This window comes from Erythrolamprus reginae, chromosome 1 (assembly GCF_031021105.1).
Source record: "Erythrolamprus reginae isolate rEryReg1 chromosome 1, rEryReg1.hap1, whole genome shotgun sequence".
Lineage (NCBI taxonomy): Eukaryota > Metazoa > Chordata > Lepidosauria > Squamata > Dipsadidae > Erythrolamprus > Erythrolamprus reginae.
The window spans coordinates 217,270,387-217,289,271 of NC_091950.1; the positions used below are offsets into that span (position 1 = coordinate 217,270,387).

The following is an 18,885-nucleotide window of genomic DNA, read 5'->3' on the forward strand; positions in this document are numbered from 1 at the left end:
GGGCCGCTGCTGGGTACTGCCATGGCTTCTTGACCCCTTCCACAAATATATGTGATGCTGGGAAATGGTCAGACTCGGGTTGGGGCTCCCTGAGGAGAGTAGTTGAGGTCTTGCCTGCCTCTTCAGCTGCTTTGGCCGTCCCAGGAAGGTTCATTACCTGCTTGGCCTTAAATAGCAGGGTCCTAAACAGGGTTGGCTTAAACAAGCCTGCCGGAGTTGGCTGTTCTGGGGGAGCCTCATCCTCAGACAGGTCATATTCCTTTTCACTGTCCTCTCCCAATAGTGGTTCTTCGGAGAGAGACCCCAAACCCGAGGGGGGCGGTGCTGACCACACGTTCCTTGTTGTTTGTGCTGGCTGTGGGGCATACTGGTTGGCTCCAGTTGCTATGCCCTGCGAGTATACATTTGCAATTAAGTCCTGCAAATCCGGTGGCATGTCCTGCCATGTACCCGCCTGTGTCCTCAGTCCTGCCGCCGTGGGCGTGAATGTGGCTGAGGGGCCCTGTGGATCTCTCCTGGGGTGTCCAGTTGACCCAGGCCTGGTCCATGAGGAAGCTGGAGAAGGGGCCACAGGTGGCAGAGTAGTAAAATGTTGGTCTGGTGACCAGTCCCCTTCATGCCTAGCCCCAGATAGGCCAAATGGCGACAATGGAGTCATTGGGTCTGGGGTCAAGGCCTGCCTCTGGGTTAGAGGAACCGCTGCGGGAGAGCTATGCAAGGCCGCTTCCAATTTTTGTTCTAGGGCCTTGATGCGTTTCTCAGCCTCCTTGAGGGAGGAGGCTGAGGCAGGGGACTGTGAGGACTTTGACTTATCTTTAGCCTTCCCCTTAGGCTTATCCTTTGGCCTGGCCGGGGATGCAGTCTTCTCACTGCTAGGCTGGTCCTCCATCGTTTATCCTGCTCAGGCTCTCTTGGCAATCCAGAAGCTCCTCGGTGGCCAGAGAGAAAAAGCCTCATCAGCCAAATCTGCTTCAAAAATGGCGTCTCGCCCCTAGAGGCTCTGTGCCTGCGCTCTGAGGTCTATGGCCTCCTCGTGCCAAGCAGCTGCCGGAAGTACATCCGGTTGGCGCCAATAGGGCAATCGTGCTCAAAGCGGCCCCAAGATGGCGCTGCCCATGCTGCTCGCGGCTCGCCTGGCCGTTAGCATTTGGCCACTCGTGGACTTCTGGCCGCCTTTCGCCGCACCCCCGCCAAGTCCTTGCCGCTCTTCCTGGCTTCTCAAGAGAGGCTCTTTTCACCTTGCTTTGTTGGGACTCCCTCCCCCCACTCTGTTCGCCTCAGCTTTGTCTGGCTACCGCTTTTTTTTTTTTAAGCCTTAATATTTTGGATTCTCCTAATCGGCTTGCACGCATTATTGGCTTTTCCATTGATTCCTATGGGAAACATTGTTTCATCTTACGAACTTTTCACCTTACGAACCTTGTCCTGGAACCAATTAAGTTCGTAAGACGAGGTATTACTGTATAAAGTGAATCTGTAGAACAAGTAAAAGATCCACTATAGAGTGAGCTGAACATGTTGCTGAGTTCAGCACCAACAAGACAAAAGGACAGGAGAACTACTAATCAAGTTCTTTGTAGATTATCAGGTGGTTCTTCCTAAAAGTGGGGAAATTATACTAGATAAAAGAGCTGCTTGTTGCTTAAGTCCATATCAGTCCCCTTGAGGTAACTGAAAAATTATGTATGATACAACTAATTTATAATAACATTTTTTCATTGTTTACTCATTAATTTGATAGATCATTGATGAAGCACTTGAAGGATGATAACAGGTTCTTCCCTTCCCTTGCTTTACTTGTGGTAACATTTTTTCCAAATGCTTCCCAAAGCTATTACCCACTACTACATTTCACAGAAAATAATTTCAAAGATATGTTGTGTTTTAAATGATTTATACTTTAAACAGATATATAGGAATATCCATATACCTATTTTTCATCCATTGAATCCAATCTGAATCAATCAATTTCTCCAGACTCAGTTCTTCACAAAAACTCCTTGTTTATTTTAGGGATCCTCAGAAAATAGAGGAACAAATTACTTTTGGCCCAGCTATTAATTAATATTAATATGTTCCTTATTTTGTCATGATGTACACAAAAGCCTTGTTGTACAGTGATACCTCGTCTTACAAACGCCTCATCATACAAACTTTTCGAGATACAAACCCATGGTTTAAGATTTTTTTGCCTCTTCTTACAAACTATTTTCACCTTACAAACCCGCCGCTGCTGGGATGCCCCACTTCCAGACTTCCGTTGCCAGCGAAGCATCCATTTTTGCGCTGCTGGGATTCTCCTGAGGCTCCCCTCCATGGGAAACCCCAACTCCGGACTTCCGTGTTTTTGTGATGCTGCAGGGGAATCCCAGCAGAGCAAAAATGGATGCTTCGATGCTTCGCTGGCAACAGAAATCTGGAGGTGGGGTTTCCCAGTGAGGGTAGCCTCAGTGAAATCGCAGCATCACAAAAACACAGAGGTCTGGTGGTGGAGTTTCGAGGACTTCAGTGTTTTTGCGATGCTGCGATTTCACTGATGCTCCCTTCGCTGGGAAACCCCACCTCTGGACTTCCGTTGCCAGCGAAGCACCCGTTTTTGTGCTGCTGGGATTGCCCTGCTGGGATTCCTCTGCAGCACCAGCCAAAACACAGAAGTAGGGAGGTGGGGTTTCCCATGGAGGGGAACCTCAGGGAAATCCCAGCAGCTCAAAAACGGGCGCTTTGGCTGGCAAAGGGGTGAATTTTGGGCTTGCACGCATTAATCGCTTTTCCATTGATTCCTATGGGAAACATTGTTTCGTCTTACAAACTTTTCACCTTGAGAACCTCGTCCCGGAACCAATTAAGTTTGTAAGACAAGGTATCACTGTACAGGCAATGAAACAAAAGTAAAACTCTTCCTTATATTCTCATATTATTCATTGTTCCATTCATCTTAATTTAGTTTCCTGCTCTCATGTCTTTAAGTCTTTTCTGAAACTTATCTGTTCATTTATCATTTCTCTATTTATGTATGGTTGAATTCTGCTTTGAAATATTTTGATCAAGACTTTATTTGCATGAAGAATCAATGCAATGGCTCAGCCATTCGCAGCAAATCTTATATATTTCCATATATATAAGAAGGCTATCTGGCTTTTTTAAAACAACAACAATCTCCCTTCAGTTATTACAAAGTCTCTTGCCTTTTTTCCATTGCTTCTCACAATCACTTTCAAATTAAGTGTAATAATCCTGTTCCTTTCACAGACGCTATATTCTGACTGTATATCCTACAGGTCAAAACTTGCTTTACAACTACACTTTTCAATTTTTAACTTCAACCTATATATTTGACACCAATTCAGCTAGAAATGTGTAAGCCTCAATTCATATACTTGAAGATATTGGCAAGACGTGAATTGCTTTCATACAGAAATATGAATCATAGGGTTGGAAGGAACCTGCAGGTCTTTTAGTCCAACCCTGTGCCCAAGGCAGGAGACCTTATATAATCTGACAAATGGATGTCCAATTTTTTCTTTATTATTTTAATTTATTTATTACATTCATTGGGCAACAGTCTTGACACAATGTGATTCTTTTTAATTGTGGCCAGGAAATTTTCCTTAGTTCCAGGCTGAATCTCTGTTAAAGATACACTTCTACCCATTGCTTCTTGTCATATCCTCAAGAGCTTTGGGAAAATAAGCCAATCTTCTCCGTGAAAGCCCCTTAAGTATTATAATATAGCTATCATGTCACCTCTAATCTTTGTCTTTGTCATGCTAGACATGCCCTTAACAGTTCATTTTACAGTTTAGCCTCCAGACTCCTTACCATCTTTGTTCTTCCTCTCTGTACTCTGTTCTCTGTACTCTTATATAGTATCCCAAGTGTGGCCTCACTAGAACAGTGTAGAGAGATACTATCACTTCTTGTAAATTTATGTGGCATTTTTTGGCATCTGCAGCACAATGCTGGCTCACACCTTATTGGTGGTTCACTAACTTAATTTATTTGACTTCTATGCCGCCCAATCCCATGAAACTCAGGATGACTTACAACAATAAATAATACAATAAAGTGTTACAAACGTCAAATATGAAACAGCAAAAACAGTAAAAAAACCCAGCAAAAATAGTAAAAACCTTTATACTAAACCCCTTATACATTTAGCAAACTATCCAATCAGACACACATACAGTCCAATTTGGCCATGACTAGATGTTAGCATTCACATCCCACAGGCCTGCCGGCAAAGCCAGCTCAGAAGACCAGTAGGAGGGAAGCCGTACAGACATCAGGGGGGTAGTTGGTTCTGCAGGGCTGGGACAGCCACAGAGAAGGCCCTTCCTTGCGGGCCCGCCGACCTGCATTGCCTAGTCGATGTGGGACCTGTGTGATCTAATTGGTTTCTAGGAGGTATGCAGACACTAGGACTCCTATGTTCCTTTCACAATTACTGAGCAGGTACTCTGTACCTATGCATTTGATTTTTCCTGCCCAAGTGCCAGACCTTATATTTCTTACAATTGAAATGAATCTTGTTAGATAGGGTGTGATTTTCCAGTCCCTCAAGATACTTTTGGATCTTGACTATATCTTCCAAAGTGGTGGGAATTCCTCCCCCCCCCCCAGCTTGATGTCATCTGCAAATTTAAACGAGTTTTGATGAGTTATATCTACTCATCTAGATCATTTATGAAACTATTGAACAGTTATGGGCTTAAGACAGAATGGCAAATGGCAACACGGGTCCTTGGCAACCTGTTCACATTGACAATGGGTTACTAAGTGTTCTGCAACTCATGATAATGTCATTTTTGATCTTCACTGCTGGCTAACCCAGAAAGTCAGCAGGGAAGTTAGCAAAGAAAGTTGCAAGCCGCTGCCAGCCTGGCTTCTTCTTGCGGACTAGCCCCAAAATCTAAGCTTAAATTTCTATTTGGCTTTTAAGACCTTTTTCAGTCAGCCTAAAAGTGAAAAGTGCTTGGCAGAGGGACTCCACCCCACACAAGCCAAATCAATCTGGCAGGCAGCTCTTTTGCTTTCTAGCCTCTCTTTTTCAACTGACAATTTCAAGTTTGCCTTGGTTCATGATTCTCTCATTCCATGTTCCAGCTTTATGTAGTCTGGCAAAAGGGAAAACTCCTCTTTCAATATTGGTGCTAGCTTCCTTGTGGTTTTGGTCTGGGAGTGTCCAGTTCCATTTGTCAAATGTTGGTGTTGTTCTTCAGTAATCACTTAAGTGCCTTTCAACCTGGATGCCTCATCACATGCCACCCAGATTTGTCCAAAGTCACAATTTTTGTGGAAACAATACAGATACATATATTACATTGTCTTCTTCCAGTTTTGATTGTAAAGTTTCTCCTGTCAGAAGGTTTGGCTTCATACTTACAAAGCCTTATCTTATTTTCAACTAAGCTACTGATCTCTTCAATCATATCAAGCAATAATCCTCTGAAAGGGAAATCAGAAGTACACTCATACATGCAGGCAGAAGATTGTATTAGGAATCAAATAATAATCTCTTCCAAAATTAGTTATTATTTATTTAATGACAACTTTATAAACCAGTTCTCTCCACCAAAGCATGACTCACTGATCTGGTATTAAATAGTTAATATAGAAATAGCTTTTGTCTGATATACAAGGAAGTGTAAGAAAGTTTATGGAGAACAATATAGATATACCTTTAACCTTTAATCCTATCAGAAAATTGCACAACATGGTTCAACAAGTACCCATAGCTCTTTAAAATATATTGTTGCCTTCCTGCTTTTATTGTGGAACTATTTCCACAATATTACTTTAGAATAGAATAGAATAACAAAGTTGGAAGGGACCAACTTCAGACAAATGGTTATCCAACATCTTCTTAAAAACTTTGTTGGAGCATTCACAACTTCTGGAGGCAAGCTGTTCCATGGATTAATGGTTCTAACTGTCAGGAAATTTATCCTTGGTTCTGCTTCTCTCCTTGATTAGTTACCACCCATTGCTTCTTGTTCTACTCTCAGGTACTTTGGAGAATAGTTTGACTCCCCCTTCTTTGTGGCAACCCCTGAGATATTGGAATACTGCTATCATGCCTCCCCTAGTCCTTTTTTCATTAAACAAAACATATCCAGTTCCTGCAATTGTTTTTCATATGTTTTAGCCTCCAGTCCTCTAATCATTTTTTTTGCTCTTCTTTGGACTCTTTCTAGAGTCTCAACATTCTTTTTGCATTGTGGTGACCAAAACAGTATGAAAAACTGAATGCAATATTCCAAGCGTGGCCTTACCAAATGATTATAAAGTGGTATTAACACTTCATGTGATCTTGATATTGTTGATATCCTGAGTCTCTGGAGAAGGGCTGCCTAGAAATCCGACCAAATGAAAATGAAAGTGAAATGAAATGAATGATTCTATCCCCCTGTTAATGCAGTCTAGAACTGTGTTGGCTATTTTGGCAGCTGCTGCACACTGTTGGCTCGCATTTAAATGGTTGTCCACTAGGTTTCCAAGATCCTTCTCACAGTTACTAGATTAGATTTATTGGATTTATATGCCGCCCCTCTCCGCAAACTACTGTTAAGCAAGGTATCACATATACTATACCTGTGCATTTTGTTTTTCTTGCTTAAATGTAGAACCTTATTTTTTTCCCAATAAATTTCATTTTGTTAGATAGTGCCCAATATTCAAATCTGTCAAGATCCTTCTGTATCTTGAGCCTATCTTCTGGAGTGTTGGCTATTCCTGCCAGTTTGGTTTCATCTGCAAATTTGATGAGTTCCCCATCTATCCCCTCATCCAAGTCCTTGATGAAGATGTTGAAGACTACTGGGCCAAAAACAGAGCCTTGGATTTATATGGAGGGAAGTATTCCCTCCATATAAATGCAGTTCCATTGAGCACTACATGTTCAGTGTGGTTGGTCAGCCAATTTTAGTGGTATTGCTGTCTAACCCACATTTTTCTACTTTATCTAGTAGTAGGTCGTTGTCTACTTTATCAAATGCCTTACTGAAATCCAAGTAAATTATATCTACAGTATTCCCCTGGTCCACTAATTTTGTCACTTTGTCAAAGAATGCAGTATGATTAGTCTGGCATTGTAAACTTTGATAATAAAGGAGCGCCTACAGTATAATGTTAGCATTACATAGAAACATAGAAGATTGATAGCAGAAAAAGATCTCATGGTCCATCTAGTCTGCCCTTATATTATTTCCTGTATTTTATCTTAGGATGGATATATGTTTATCCTAGACATGTTTAAATTCAGTTACTGTGGATTTACCAACCACGTCTGCTGGAAATTTATTCCAAGCATCAACTTTAATACTACAGTATGAAAGAATAATATGTGTAGCTAAAAGTTGGTGGCAACTACATTTATTTATTTTTTATTTATTTGTCAAGTACTATTAATAATATACATAGGTACAGCTTAGTTTATATACATGAGTACTGATAAGAGAGAACATTGGGACAGGGATGGTAAGTATGCTGGTGCGCTTATGCATGCCCTTTACTGCCATCTTAGGAATCGGGTGGGGTCAACAGTGGACAGTCTAAGGGTAAAGTTTTGGGGGGTTAGGTGATGAAACCAGAGAGTCAGGTAGTGACTTTCAGACATTAACCACTCTGTTGCTAAAGTCTTATTATCTACAGTCAAGTTTGGAGCGGGTTCACTTTGAATCTGTATCTGTTGTGTGCTTGTGTATTGTTGTGGTTGAAGTTGAAAAAGTCATTGACAGGAAGGACATAGTAGCAGATAATTTTATGAGCTATGCTTTTGTCATGCCAAAGGTGGCATAGTTCTAAGCTTTCTAATCCAGGATTTCAAGTCTGGTTGCGTAGAGGAGGGTGGTGGAGGGCTCTTTTCTGGGCATTTTCTAATATATTTATGTCCGATATGCAGTGTGGGTTCCAGACAGATGAGCTATATTCAAGGGTCAGTCTGGCAAATATTTTGTATGCTTTGGTTAGTAGTGTGAGATTACCGGAGAAGAAGCTATGTACGATTAGGTTAACAACTCTTGAAGCCTTTTGGCGATATTGTTGCTGTGACTGATTGAGATTTGTAGCTGCCAGATATTTGACCATTCTGACACAAAGTCAAGGCCAAATTTGGAGGGTAGCAGTGTTGTCAGTGGTGTTTACGTCATCAGCAAAGAGAATGTAGTCACTTGTAATTTATTTATTTATTGTATTTATATGCCGCCCCTCTCTGAGGATCACTTTTGATCACAAAGGTAATTTAATATAGAGTATAAAGATTGTTGGCCCTAGTACGCTACGTTGGGGTACACTGCTGTTAACAGGAATGGGATTTGATAGGGTATCCCTATTTTGACCACTTGTCTGTTTGACAGGAACACAGTTATCCAGTCATATAGGGGTCCAGAGATGTTGTAGGGTTTCAGTTTTAGAAGTAGTTTATCATGAACTACTAAGTCGAAGACTTTACAGAAGTCTATGTAGTTCTAAATATAGTTATCTAAATGTAATTCTAAATGCAGTTATCCAATCCCAGTGAATAAATGGACACCAAAGCAGTTTCAGGTGAGAAAATTCTTCAGTTCTAATCCACAATAGGGGAAAGTAGGAATGGTTTAGAGAAAACATTTGGAAGTTTCTGAATTTGTTTTATAGAAGTGAAAATAAAAAATGAAACTCTTTGTAACAGTAGCTCTGGAAACTGTTGCACAATGTTACACTGGACTTACCACAAAGACTCATTTCCTACAGCACAGAAAGTACATTCTGAGGTAGGAATATCCTTCTGCCCACTTGCTTCAGAAGCACAGCGAAAAAGGGGTTCCAACATTCTGACATCTATAGTAGTAGATAGCTCCTTGCTTTGTCTTGGAAGGTTAAATCAGAAAGATTGCTCAGGGAACTAGAACTTGAGAAAGAGGGACTACATGACAATACTAAAAGAGGCCCAGAGAATAACCTCCGAATTTTTTCTTATTCTTTGATGGGTGGATGACGTGAATCTATGGTAGAAAAATGATCTTCATAGCAAATCCTATATACAGTATTCTTTTTCTATAGCAGAATCAAGATGCCAACTTGGAGACATTATAGCTATTCCTAGGAGTAAAAATTTATCTATATCTCTTTCCATGCTCTGTAGGATCTTCATACTGAAACATGCTTCAGATGAGGCATAAAAGTTAATTTGAGAGTGCTTTATGGAAGAAAATATGAAAGATATATTGGAAATGTTGTCCCCTAGGATGGCATTAGTGTTGAGAATAGCCAAGATGGTTGCACTTCTTATAAAATGAGTGACAAGCAGGGTTATTCTGAATCTTGTAAAATATTTGATGCAGGCTAAAGTTTGGAAATCGTCATGGGAAGACTTAGTGACAGTGGAGATCTTGAAAGGACACTAACAGATTTTCCAGTACTCTGAATTCTTCTATTGTGTTCAAGAGGACCTCCGGAGCTTTTGGTAGCTTAGCCAAAATTGGTGAGATGATCCTGCTCAAAATTGAAATATATAGTGGTAACTAGCTAACTGAATCCCTAAACCAGCAGGTTTAATAATTGCTGAAACACTTTATGGTTGGGATTTTGGCAGATGATCCAAATACAGTGATACCTCGTCTTACGAACCCCTTGTCATCAATCTTCCCTCTACTTTTTTTTCAGTGTGGGTGGAAAAGTATACTGTCTGAGCGGCAGTCCCTTTGGGACTGGGCGGCATAGAAGTATGTATGTATGTATGTATGTATGTATGTATGTATGTATGTATGTATGTATGTATAAATAAATAAGAAAAAAATTCCCTTCTTTTTTATTAAAAGAAATTAATAAAAAACCAAAACCAAAATCTATTACTATTATTACTATCTTCTCCTCTTTTTCCATCCCTGTTTCCTCCCCCCTTGTGTGTGTGTGTGTATGTGAACTCTTGAACCATTTTCAATAACAGGTGAGGGCTATTGGAAATGGTTCAAGAGTTCATACACACACACACACACACACACACACACATACACACAAGGCTGGGTTTCTTTTTTCTTTCTTATTATTTGGGTGCTTTTTACCATACGCTTTAAATCAAGAGTCATTTCTCTCTCTTTCTCTCTCCCCCTCTTGCTCTCTCTCCCTTTTTCTCACTTTCTCTCTCCCTCTCTTTCTATCTCACTCTGTCTGTTGCACGCTCTCTCTCTTTCTCTCTCTCACTCTTTCTCTCTTGCTTTCTTTCTCTCTCTTGTTCTCTCTCTTGCTATCTCTCTCTCCCCCATCTTTCTCTCTCTCTCTTTCTCACTTACTTTCTCTCTCCCCCTCTCTTTCCATCTTGCTCGGTCTGTTGCTCTCTCTCTCTCTCTCTCTCTCTCTCAGTGAGGGGGCTGCAAGTGTGCTTTCTCCGAGTGTTTCGGGAATGCGTGTCCTGCCTCTACTGCAGCCCCCCTGCTGAAAGCTCGGGACGAAAGCGCTCCCAGCGAAGGGGCTGCGAGAGGGGTGGGGCGGGCATTCCCGAAGCGCGTGGAAAAAACCCTCTCACAGCCCTCTGGCTGGGAGCGCGGATGAGGAGGAGAAGCCGCAGCAACCACCGCCGCGGGAGGAGTTGTGCCCCAAGGTGAGAGGTGGAGAAAGCCAGAGAGGGGGCAGATCAGGCAGGCGGGGGGCAGCGGCAAGAGGCCAGGAGCGCGAGGGGGCCGGAGGCAATGTGGGGAAGCGGGGGTGGCCGCGGTTCCCTTTCCTTCCACCCATCTCTACTGCCGGCACCTCCTCAGTTGGGGATGGGGAGCGCGCGCAGCGCCTCCGCACTTTTGTCACTCCCTGCCCCCAACTCCAACGCCCGGCTCCGTGGGGGGTATTTTGGGGTGCGTGCATGCACGCATGCGCAGCTTACAGGGAACAGTGCTCGTCATATGAACTTTTCGAGATACGAACCTGGGGTTTAAGATTTTTTTGCCTCTTCTTCCGAACTATTTTCACCTTACGAACCCGCTGCCGCTGGGAAACCCCACCTCCGGACCTTCCATTGCCAGCAAAGCGCCTATTTTTCTGCTGCTGGGATTTCCCTGAGGCTCCCCTTCATGGGAAACCCCACCTCTGGACTTCCGCATTTTGGCGGTGCTGCAAGGGAATCCCAGCAGGGGAATCCCAGCATTGCAAAAACTGGCGCTTCACTGGCAACGGAAGTCCGGAGGTGGGGTTTCCCAGTGAGGGAAGCCTCAACGAAATCGCAGCATCGCAAAAACACCGCAGTCCAGAGGTGGGGTGTCAAGGAGCACAAAAAATTGAAACACTTGACTTTTTGGCATCATAATGTTTGAACATGCTCAAATCAATCAAAACTTGGCATATTTTAATTTTTTTTGTTTTTTAAATTCTGTTATTTGATATGGTTTTTTAAAACTATCCTCTTTTTTTTACAGAAATTTAAGGAAATTGGTTATAACCTACTACAAATGGCAGACCTCTCAGACTTTCAAAGAATTGCCAAATTGTTGGTGCTCGAATGGCAGGCACTAGTGCCCGAATGTTTGGCGAAAGTGCCCGAATGTTTGGCGTTTCAAGCGGTAATGTCTCAAAAGAGAAGGGAAAATGTCCTCAGCCAAAAACAGGTCTGGTCGAAAGTCGAAGTTGTCTGAGAGAGACCATCAGAATTGTTACAGCGGACCGCAAGACCACAGCTCCTAAAATCACTTCAGAGTTCAATAGACATGTACAGAACCCGTTTCCACAAAAACTGTTTGAAGGGAACTTCACAAATCTGGATTCCACGGAAGAGCTGCAATTAGAAAACCTCTGCTCTCAAAGACAAATATTTTAAAGCATTTAGAGTGGTGTAGAAACCACCAGAAATGGTCCCTCAAGCAGTGGCAAAATATGATTTGATGATGGAGACAGCCAAAAGAATCATTTCATCCAGACTGCCTTCTCCCAACCGTCAAACATGGCGGGGGTTCAGTGATGATCTGGGGTGCTATTTCTTGGAAATCCGCCGGGCCAATGATTTCCGTTCATGGAAGAATTAACAGCCATCATTATTTAGGAATTTTGGCTGATCAAATTCATCCTATGGTTCAAGAATTGTTTCCAGAGCAGGATGCCATCTTTCAAGATGATAATGCACCAGTCCATAGAGCAAGAGGTGTTAAAGAATGGCACGAGGAACATTCTAATGAAGTTCAGGATCTCATCTGGCCACCACAATCACCATACCTCAACATTATGGAAGTGATGGGCCGGTGCCTGGAGGATGTTAGGGCCTGGATGAGTGTCAACAAGCTCAAACTCAACCCAGACAAGACGGAGTGGCTGTGGATCTTACCTCCCAAGGACAACTCCATCTGTCCATCCATTACCCTGGGGGGAGAATCACTGGCCCCCTCAGAGAAGGTTCGCAACTTGGGCGTCCTCCTCGATCCACAGCTGACATTAGAGAAACATCTTTCAGCTGTGGCGAGGGGGACGTTTGCCCAGGTTCGCCTTGTGCACCAGTTGCGACCCTACTTGGACCGGGAGTCACTGCTCACAGTCACTCATGCCCTCATCACATCGAGGCTTGACTACTGTAATGCTCTCTACATGGGGCTACCTTTGAAAAATGTTCGGAAACTTCAGATCGTGCAGAATGCAGCTGCGAGAGCAATCATGGGCTTTCCCAAATATGCCCATGTTACACCAACACTCCACAGTCTGCATTGGTTGCCGATCAGTTTCCAGTCACAATTCAAAGTGTTGGTTATGACCTATAAAGCCCTTCATGGCACCGGACCAGATTACCTCAGGGACCGCCTTCTGCTGCATGAATCCCAGCGACCAGTTAGGTCCCACAGAGTGGATCTTCTCCGGGTCCCGTCAACTAAGCAATGTCGCCTGGCGGGACCCAGGGGAAGAGCCTTCTCTGTGGTGGCCCCAGCCCTCTGGAACCAACTCCCCCCAGAGATTAGAACTGCCCCCACCCTCCTTGCCTTTCGTAAACAACTTAAAACCCACCTCTGCCGCCAGGCATAGGGGAATTGAGATCCTCTTTCCCCCTAGGCCTTTACAATTCTATGCATGGTATGTATGTATGTATGTTTGGTTTTTATATTAATTGATTTTTAATCATCAATACCAAATTACTATTGTACACTGTTTTATTGTCGCTGTTAGCCGCCCCGAGTCTCTGGAGAGGGGCGGCATACAAATCCAATAAATAAATAAATAAATAAATTATTGAGCATTTATGGTCGATTTTAGAGATTCAAGTAAGAAGTTGATTTCCACCACCATTGTCTCTAAAAGAACTGGAGGGTGCTTTAACTGAAGAATGGGCTAAAATTCCTTTGGAAACATTATGAATCAATACCTCAGAGAATTGAAACTGTATTTGCCGCAAAAGGTGGATCAACACCATATTAAAAGATATTTTGATGATTTTTCAAGGTGTTTCCATTTTTTTGCCCACCCCCTGTAAGTTTCTTACTGTTCTGTAGGGTAGCATACTTCCCCCCATTAATTACTCTCAAGAGTTCCTGAGGTTCATCTTTGTCTCTCTTGTAGCTCAAATATCTTAACATTTTCTGTGGAAAAACCTGCCTCAAGCCAGTCAAATTTCCACTTTGAAGAACTTGTCCTTCTTGCATCTGGCCTTGTATGTAGCAATAATAGTGCCAAATTATATTCCTGGTAGAATTTCTTTATTTTACAATGCTTTAATTTTCATTAGGTACTTGAAAGAACAGCAATAATCTATAAATAACTGATCAGAAACATCATGATTTTATCTCCTGGATGATACCAAGTTTCTTTAATAGTTGCTGAGTTCTGTGACTTTAGTAATGTATCATTTGTTTGTTTTTTAATATTGCTTTCTCATTACAAAGTAATGAGTGGGTTACAAATAGTGGGTTATCAGCTGAGAACTTTGTTCTCAAAAATCAGTATATTAAAAGAGCTTGAAAGAACCTTGAGTTTTGTCATACTCATTTTCAAATCACTTCAGAGAATATGACTACCATGTAGATACACTAAACAAGTACTCTAAAGCTATGCTTCTTCAGAACTTCCAATGATAAGCAAATTTCATACCTGTTGTCCTAGTTCCATTTTACTTGTTGAAATTAACATTAATCAGAACTCTCTTAGAACTTCCCAACTTAATTCATGTGTATTAGCTCAGAAGCAAATGACAAACAAAATATTAACTTAAAATAGGCCTGTTGATATAAGCACTTCTGTAGGTTTAATCTATTAAAAAAATAAACAACTAAAGCAATAGTATGAGTAATAGTATGAATCAACTCACTATGCCACTGAAGTGAGCTGATTTCAGTATCGTTAACTGAACTTTAGCTTAATAGCATGAAAGCAGCTTCCTGGATTTACAGAATTCTGTTCAGGTGAAGTAAAATTAATTGAGAGTATCTTGAAGTTGAAGATAGAACAAATTAAAAAGGCAGAGTCTCATCAGAAGAGGATAGTATTTTCCTCAAACAGAGAAAGCAGAATTTATTCCAATTCCTTTGTAAAGTATTAGAAGTATGGTCAAAGAGGCAATTATCACACAATCATCTGATTTTTTTCACTGAATTTTACAAATCATCCAGATAATAATATCATCAATTTGTAACTCTTCCATTTTCCTCAGAGGAAAAAAAAACTTTAAACACTGATAGATTGTTAACTGCCCAACATTTTTATTTCATATATCAGCATGGAATATTTTGCAAAAATCAAGCAGAATTGTGGATCAATTTCCATCTCAAATGCTTTTTTAAAAAATGGCAGGTAGTAATCAGAGTTTACAAAGTTATACTATATAGAGCAGTGATGGCAAACCTATGGTCCAAGTGCCATAAGTGGCATGTGCAGCCATATCTGTTGGCACGCGAGCCGTTGTCCTAGCTCAGCTCCAACTGTATGTGTGTGCTGACCAGCTGATTTTTGGCTTGCACAAAGGCTCTGTGAGGGCATTTCTGGCTTCCAGAGACTCTCTGGGAGGAATAAGAGAAGGCGTTTTTACCCTCCCCTGACTCCAAGGAAGCCTTTGGAGTCTGGGAAGGGCAAAACACAAGCCTGGGCCCACCAGAAGTTGGTAAAAGGCTGTTTCTGGCCTCCAGAGAGTCTCTGGGGTGGGATAAGCTGTTTTCACTCTCCTGAGATTGAATTATGGGTGTGGGCACTCACACATGCACGATAGTGCGCACACATGCTCTTTCAGTATCCAAGGAAAAAAAGGTTAGCCATCACTGATATAGAGTTTTGGGGAAATAGAAATTAAAAAAACAGCTTAATATTTTGTGACCTTTTATATTATCTTGGACTAAAAAAGTTATTGTCATACAGATTTGTTTGTTATAATTAAAAAATATTTTAATTATGAAAGTGAAAATATAAAAAGGTAATATTCTGAATTTTGAAGAATATTTAATTCCCAATTCAGTTTTGATTTAATTTCATTTATAGCACTAGGGTACTGTACTTAGAAAACAAGAACTAAGTCTTTCTTTTCAGGTAATAGTTAGTTTCAATGGAGCTCTGAGGGACACTCAATGTTAGAGCACATGAGTTGACAAGATTTGAGCCTAGAAACAAGTTCAGAACACAGAGCTACGAATCACACTGCCTCAGACTCTGCACATTCAATCCACAGAGACTTTGTAGATCAGATGGACAGAACTGATGGAAAGAAGACTGCTGTGTAGAGTTGGCTTCAGTCTGGCATTAGTGCCAAAAGCAAAAATGCAAGAAACTCACCAGAGTGTGTCCTGAGGTGTCCTGTGAGAGCATCCCTTCTTCGGCAGGCATAGCTACAAAAGGGACATTTGAATGGTTTTTCTCCAGAGTGTAATTTGATGTGCCTCAGTAGGTTTCCCTTTTGGGTGAAGGAAGCTCCACACTGATTACAGTGAAAGGGACGTTCACCTGCAGGAGATGAAAGAAGAGAAACAACACTTAAGAAACACTGATTGATAGATCATTAACATCCAGACTGGCTGAAAATCCTCTTCCTCAACATATATTACAACCATCTGAAAAATAAGGGACCAATTCACAGCAACTAGATTGGCCTTTTGTTTTCAAACCACATTATCTGATAATCAAACGCCATGATTTCATTATTCAGTTATTGCAAGCATCTAAGATTAAATTCCAATACTTGAATCAGGCAAGGGCTATGCTAAGGAAAGATCAGTTGTCAGCTGTAGAAAAAGGAAAGCTCAGAAACAGCTAGGCGGACTAATGATATGCTATATTCATACAACCCTGCAGAGTCCAAGAAAAGGCTACAAAATCATCTTTCAATGAAGCATTAAATTATGTCCACAAAATTAAAATTGTAAGTATAAGAACTGTATACAGACATTTTAAGCTTCACCAATGATAAATTGCCTTTCATATTTCAAGCAGACGTTAGCATGGCCAAATACATTTCTCTATCTGCAGGTAAAGAAAAACCTAAAATGCAGCTGAGGGAATCCTCAATTTATAACTGTCAAAACATTCTTCTGCAATGTGACCGATAAAGTAACTGATAATGTAACAAGTCAGTTAACATTGCAACCAGGAAAGAATATTGTTGTTTACATTATTGTTCATTTTAAATAATTTAGGTATATTGATGAGGGAACAGTGAAGTAACTTCTATACAATCTGACACTGTACCAGATTAAGGTACCAGATTAAATATAATTAATACTAATTTAAAATAGATTGCAGTTTCACTTCTTTTGAATTCAAATTAAATTGTAAACTTTGATTTTAGAAATCAAGTTCCCGTACATTTCTAATTCAACTATCTGCTAAGCTTTTCATATGACTACTAATAGCCTTAACATGTCTACTTGCCATTCCTGAGTTTCAAGCCTTTCCTGTCTTGACAGTTGAAACCCAAAAACTCATATGAAGGTAGCCAGTTTTTGCACAAAGGGCTGTATGGTTAGAGGAAAAAATATGCCATGCTGCTCTTTGACAGATACAAAGCAGTTTCTCTAATTTAATTGTAAAACACTTGATTAATTTAGCTTTGAAGGCCAGATATAAGATCTTATATATTTCAATTTCCCTCTCAAAGGACACATGTAGAATATTAAAAGGTCATATTATGAAGAAAGAATACAAGTAGTAGTCCAGGACTATACAGTCATCACAGGAAAGCAAAAAATTGAATAAATTAAAAGTTAGTAAAGGATGCTGACAAAATCATCAGGGGCTTCTTTGAATGCATTCAAGACAAAAGGAAAATTAAAGAATCAAGACATCAGCTGCTCATTGTAGACAGCATAATGCTAATAGGCAACAAAGAAAAGTTGGAATTACTCAATTCAATCTATCACATCAAACAAGGCACATTCTTTAGGAAATTATAAAATAGGGCAAAGGGACAATATTAAATTTGAGACAGAATCCTGATCAAGGAATGTCACTTTATTTGAATGAATCTCACATACCAGAGGAACTGCATCCTAACATTCCAGGGAAGATTTTGGAAAAGATAATCAAACAACGAATCAACGAACACCTAGAAACAAACAAAGTAATAACCAAAAGCCAACATGGGTTTGTCAAAAACAGATCATGCCATACTAATCTTACAGCATTCTTTGACAAAGTGACAAAATTAGTGGACCAGGGGAATGCTGTCCATGTGGTTTACTTGGACCTCAGTAAGACTTTTGACAAAATAGACCATAACCTACTACTAAATAAAGTAGAAAAATGTGGGATGGACAGCAACACCAACAGATGGATTCAAAACTGGCTAACCAACCACGCTCAACATGTCATGCTTAATGGAACTACATGTACATGGAGGAATGTATGCAGTGGTGTACGCCAAGGCTCTGTTTTAGGCCCAGTAATCTTCAACATCTTCAATGACTTGGACGAAGGGATAGATGGGGAACTTATCAAATTTGCAGATGACACCAAACTGACAGGAATAGCCAACACTCCAGAAGATAGGCACAAAATATAGAAGGATCTTGACAAAATTGAACAATGGGCGCTATCGAACAAAATGAAATTTATTGGTGAAAAAAGTAAGGTTCTACATTTAGGCAAGAAAAACAAAATGCACAGGTATAGTATAAGCAGTACATTGCTCAACAGTAGTAACTGTGAAAGGGATCTTGGAGTCCTAGTGGACAACCATTTAAATATGAGCCAGCAGTGTGCAGCAGCTGCCAAAAAAAGCCAACACAATTCTAGGCTGCATTAACAGGGGGATAGAATCAAGATCACATGAAGTGTTAATAACACTTTATAAGGCCTTGGTAAGGCCACACTTGGAATACTGCATCCAGTTTTGGTCACCACCATGCAAAAAGGATATTGAGACTCTAGAAAAAGTGCAGAGAAGAGCAACAAAGATGATTAGGGGACTGGAGGCTAAAACATATGAAGAATGGTTGCAAGAACTGGGCATGGCTAGTTTAATGAAAACAAGGACCAGGGGAGACATAATAGCAGTGTTCCAATATCTGAGGAGTTGCCACAAAGAAGGAGTTAACCTATTCTCCAAAGCACCTGAGGGTAGAATAAGAAGCAATGGGTGGAAGCTGAACAAGGAGAGAAGCAACTTAGTACTAAGGATACATTTCCTGACAGAACAATTAATCAGTGGACCAACTTGCCTCCAGAAGTTGTAAATGTCCCAACACTGGAAGTTTTTAAGAAGATGTTGGATAACCATCTGTCTGAAGTAGTGTAGGGTTTCCTGCCTAAGCAGGGGGTTGGACTAGAAGACCTCCAAGGTCCCTTCCAACTTTGTTGTTATTGTTATTGTTACTGAACAAAATAGCTGATAGTCTTGTCAAAGCAATGTACTAAAGTACTGTCTGGGATATGAGCTAGTGCCATCACGTTATTTAAGGAAAACAAATGTAACTTCCAAATATCAAGAAGTAATAAATCTTTTTTTTCTGAATTGGTTAAACTCAAACTTGA

At 40.9% G+C, this 18,885-nt stretch overlaps 1 protein-coding gene across 12 annotated transcripts in view; it reads right to left on the bottom strand.

Moving 5' to 3' along the window:
• Positions 1 to 18,885, bottom strand: part of IKZF2 (IKAROS family zinc finger 2) — a 270,987-nt gene that overhangs the window by 168,632 nt on the left and 83,470 nt on the right. For 11 of the 12 annotated variants that reach the window (XM_070732188.1, XM_070732190.1, XM_070732182.1 and 8 more), the window contains one exon: positions 15,694 to 15,861. In XM_070732188.1, coding sequence (XP_070588289.1) covers positions 15,694 to 15,861 — 168 coding nt within the window. Of the gene's footprint in view, positions 1 to 15,693; positions 15,862 to 17,387; positions 17,432 to 18,885 lie in introns of those variants that run through there. The other variant, XM_070732191.1, reaches the window with a different exon arrangement.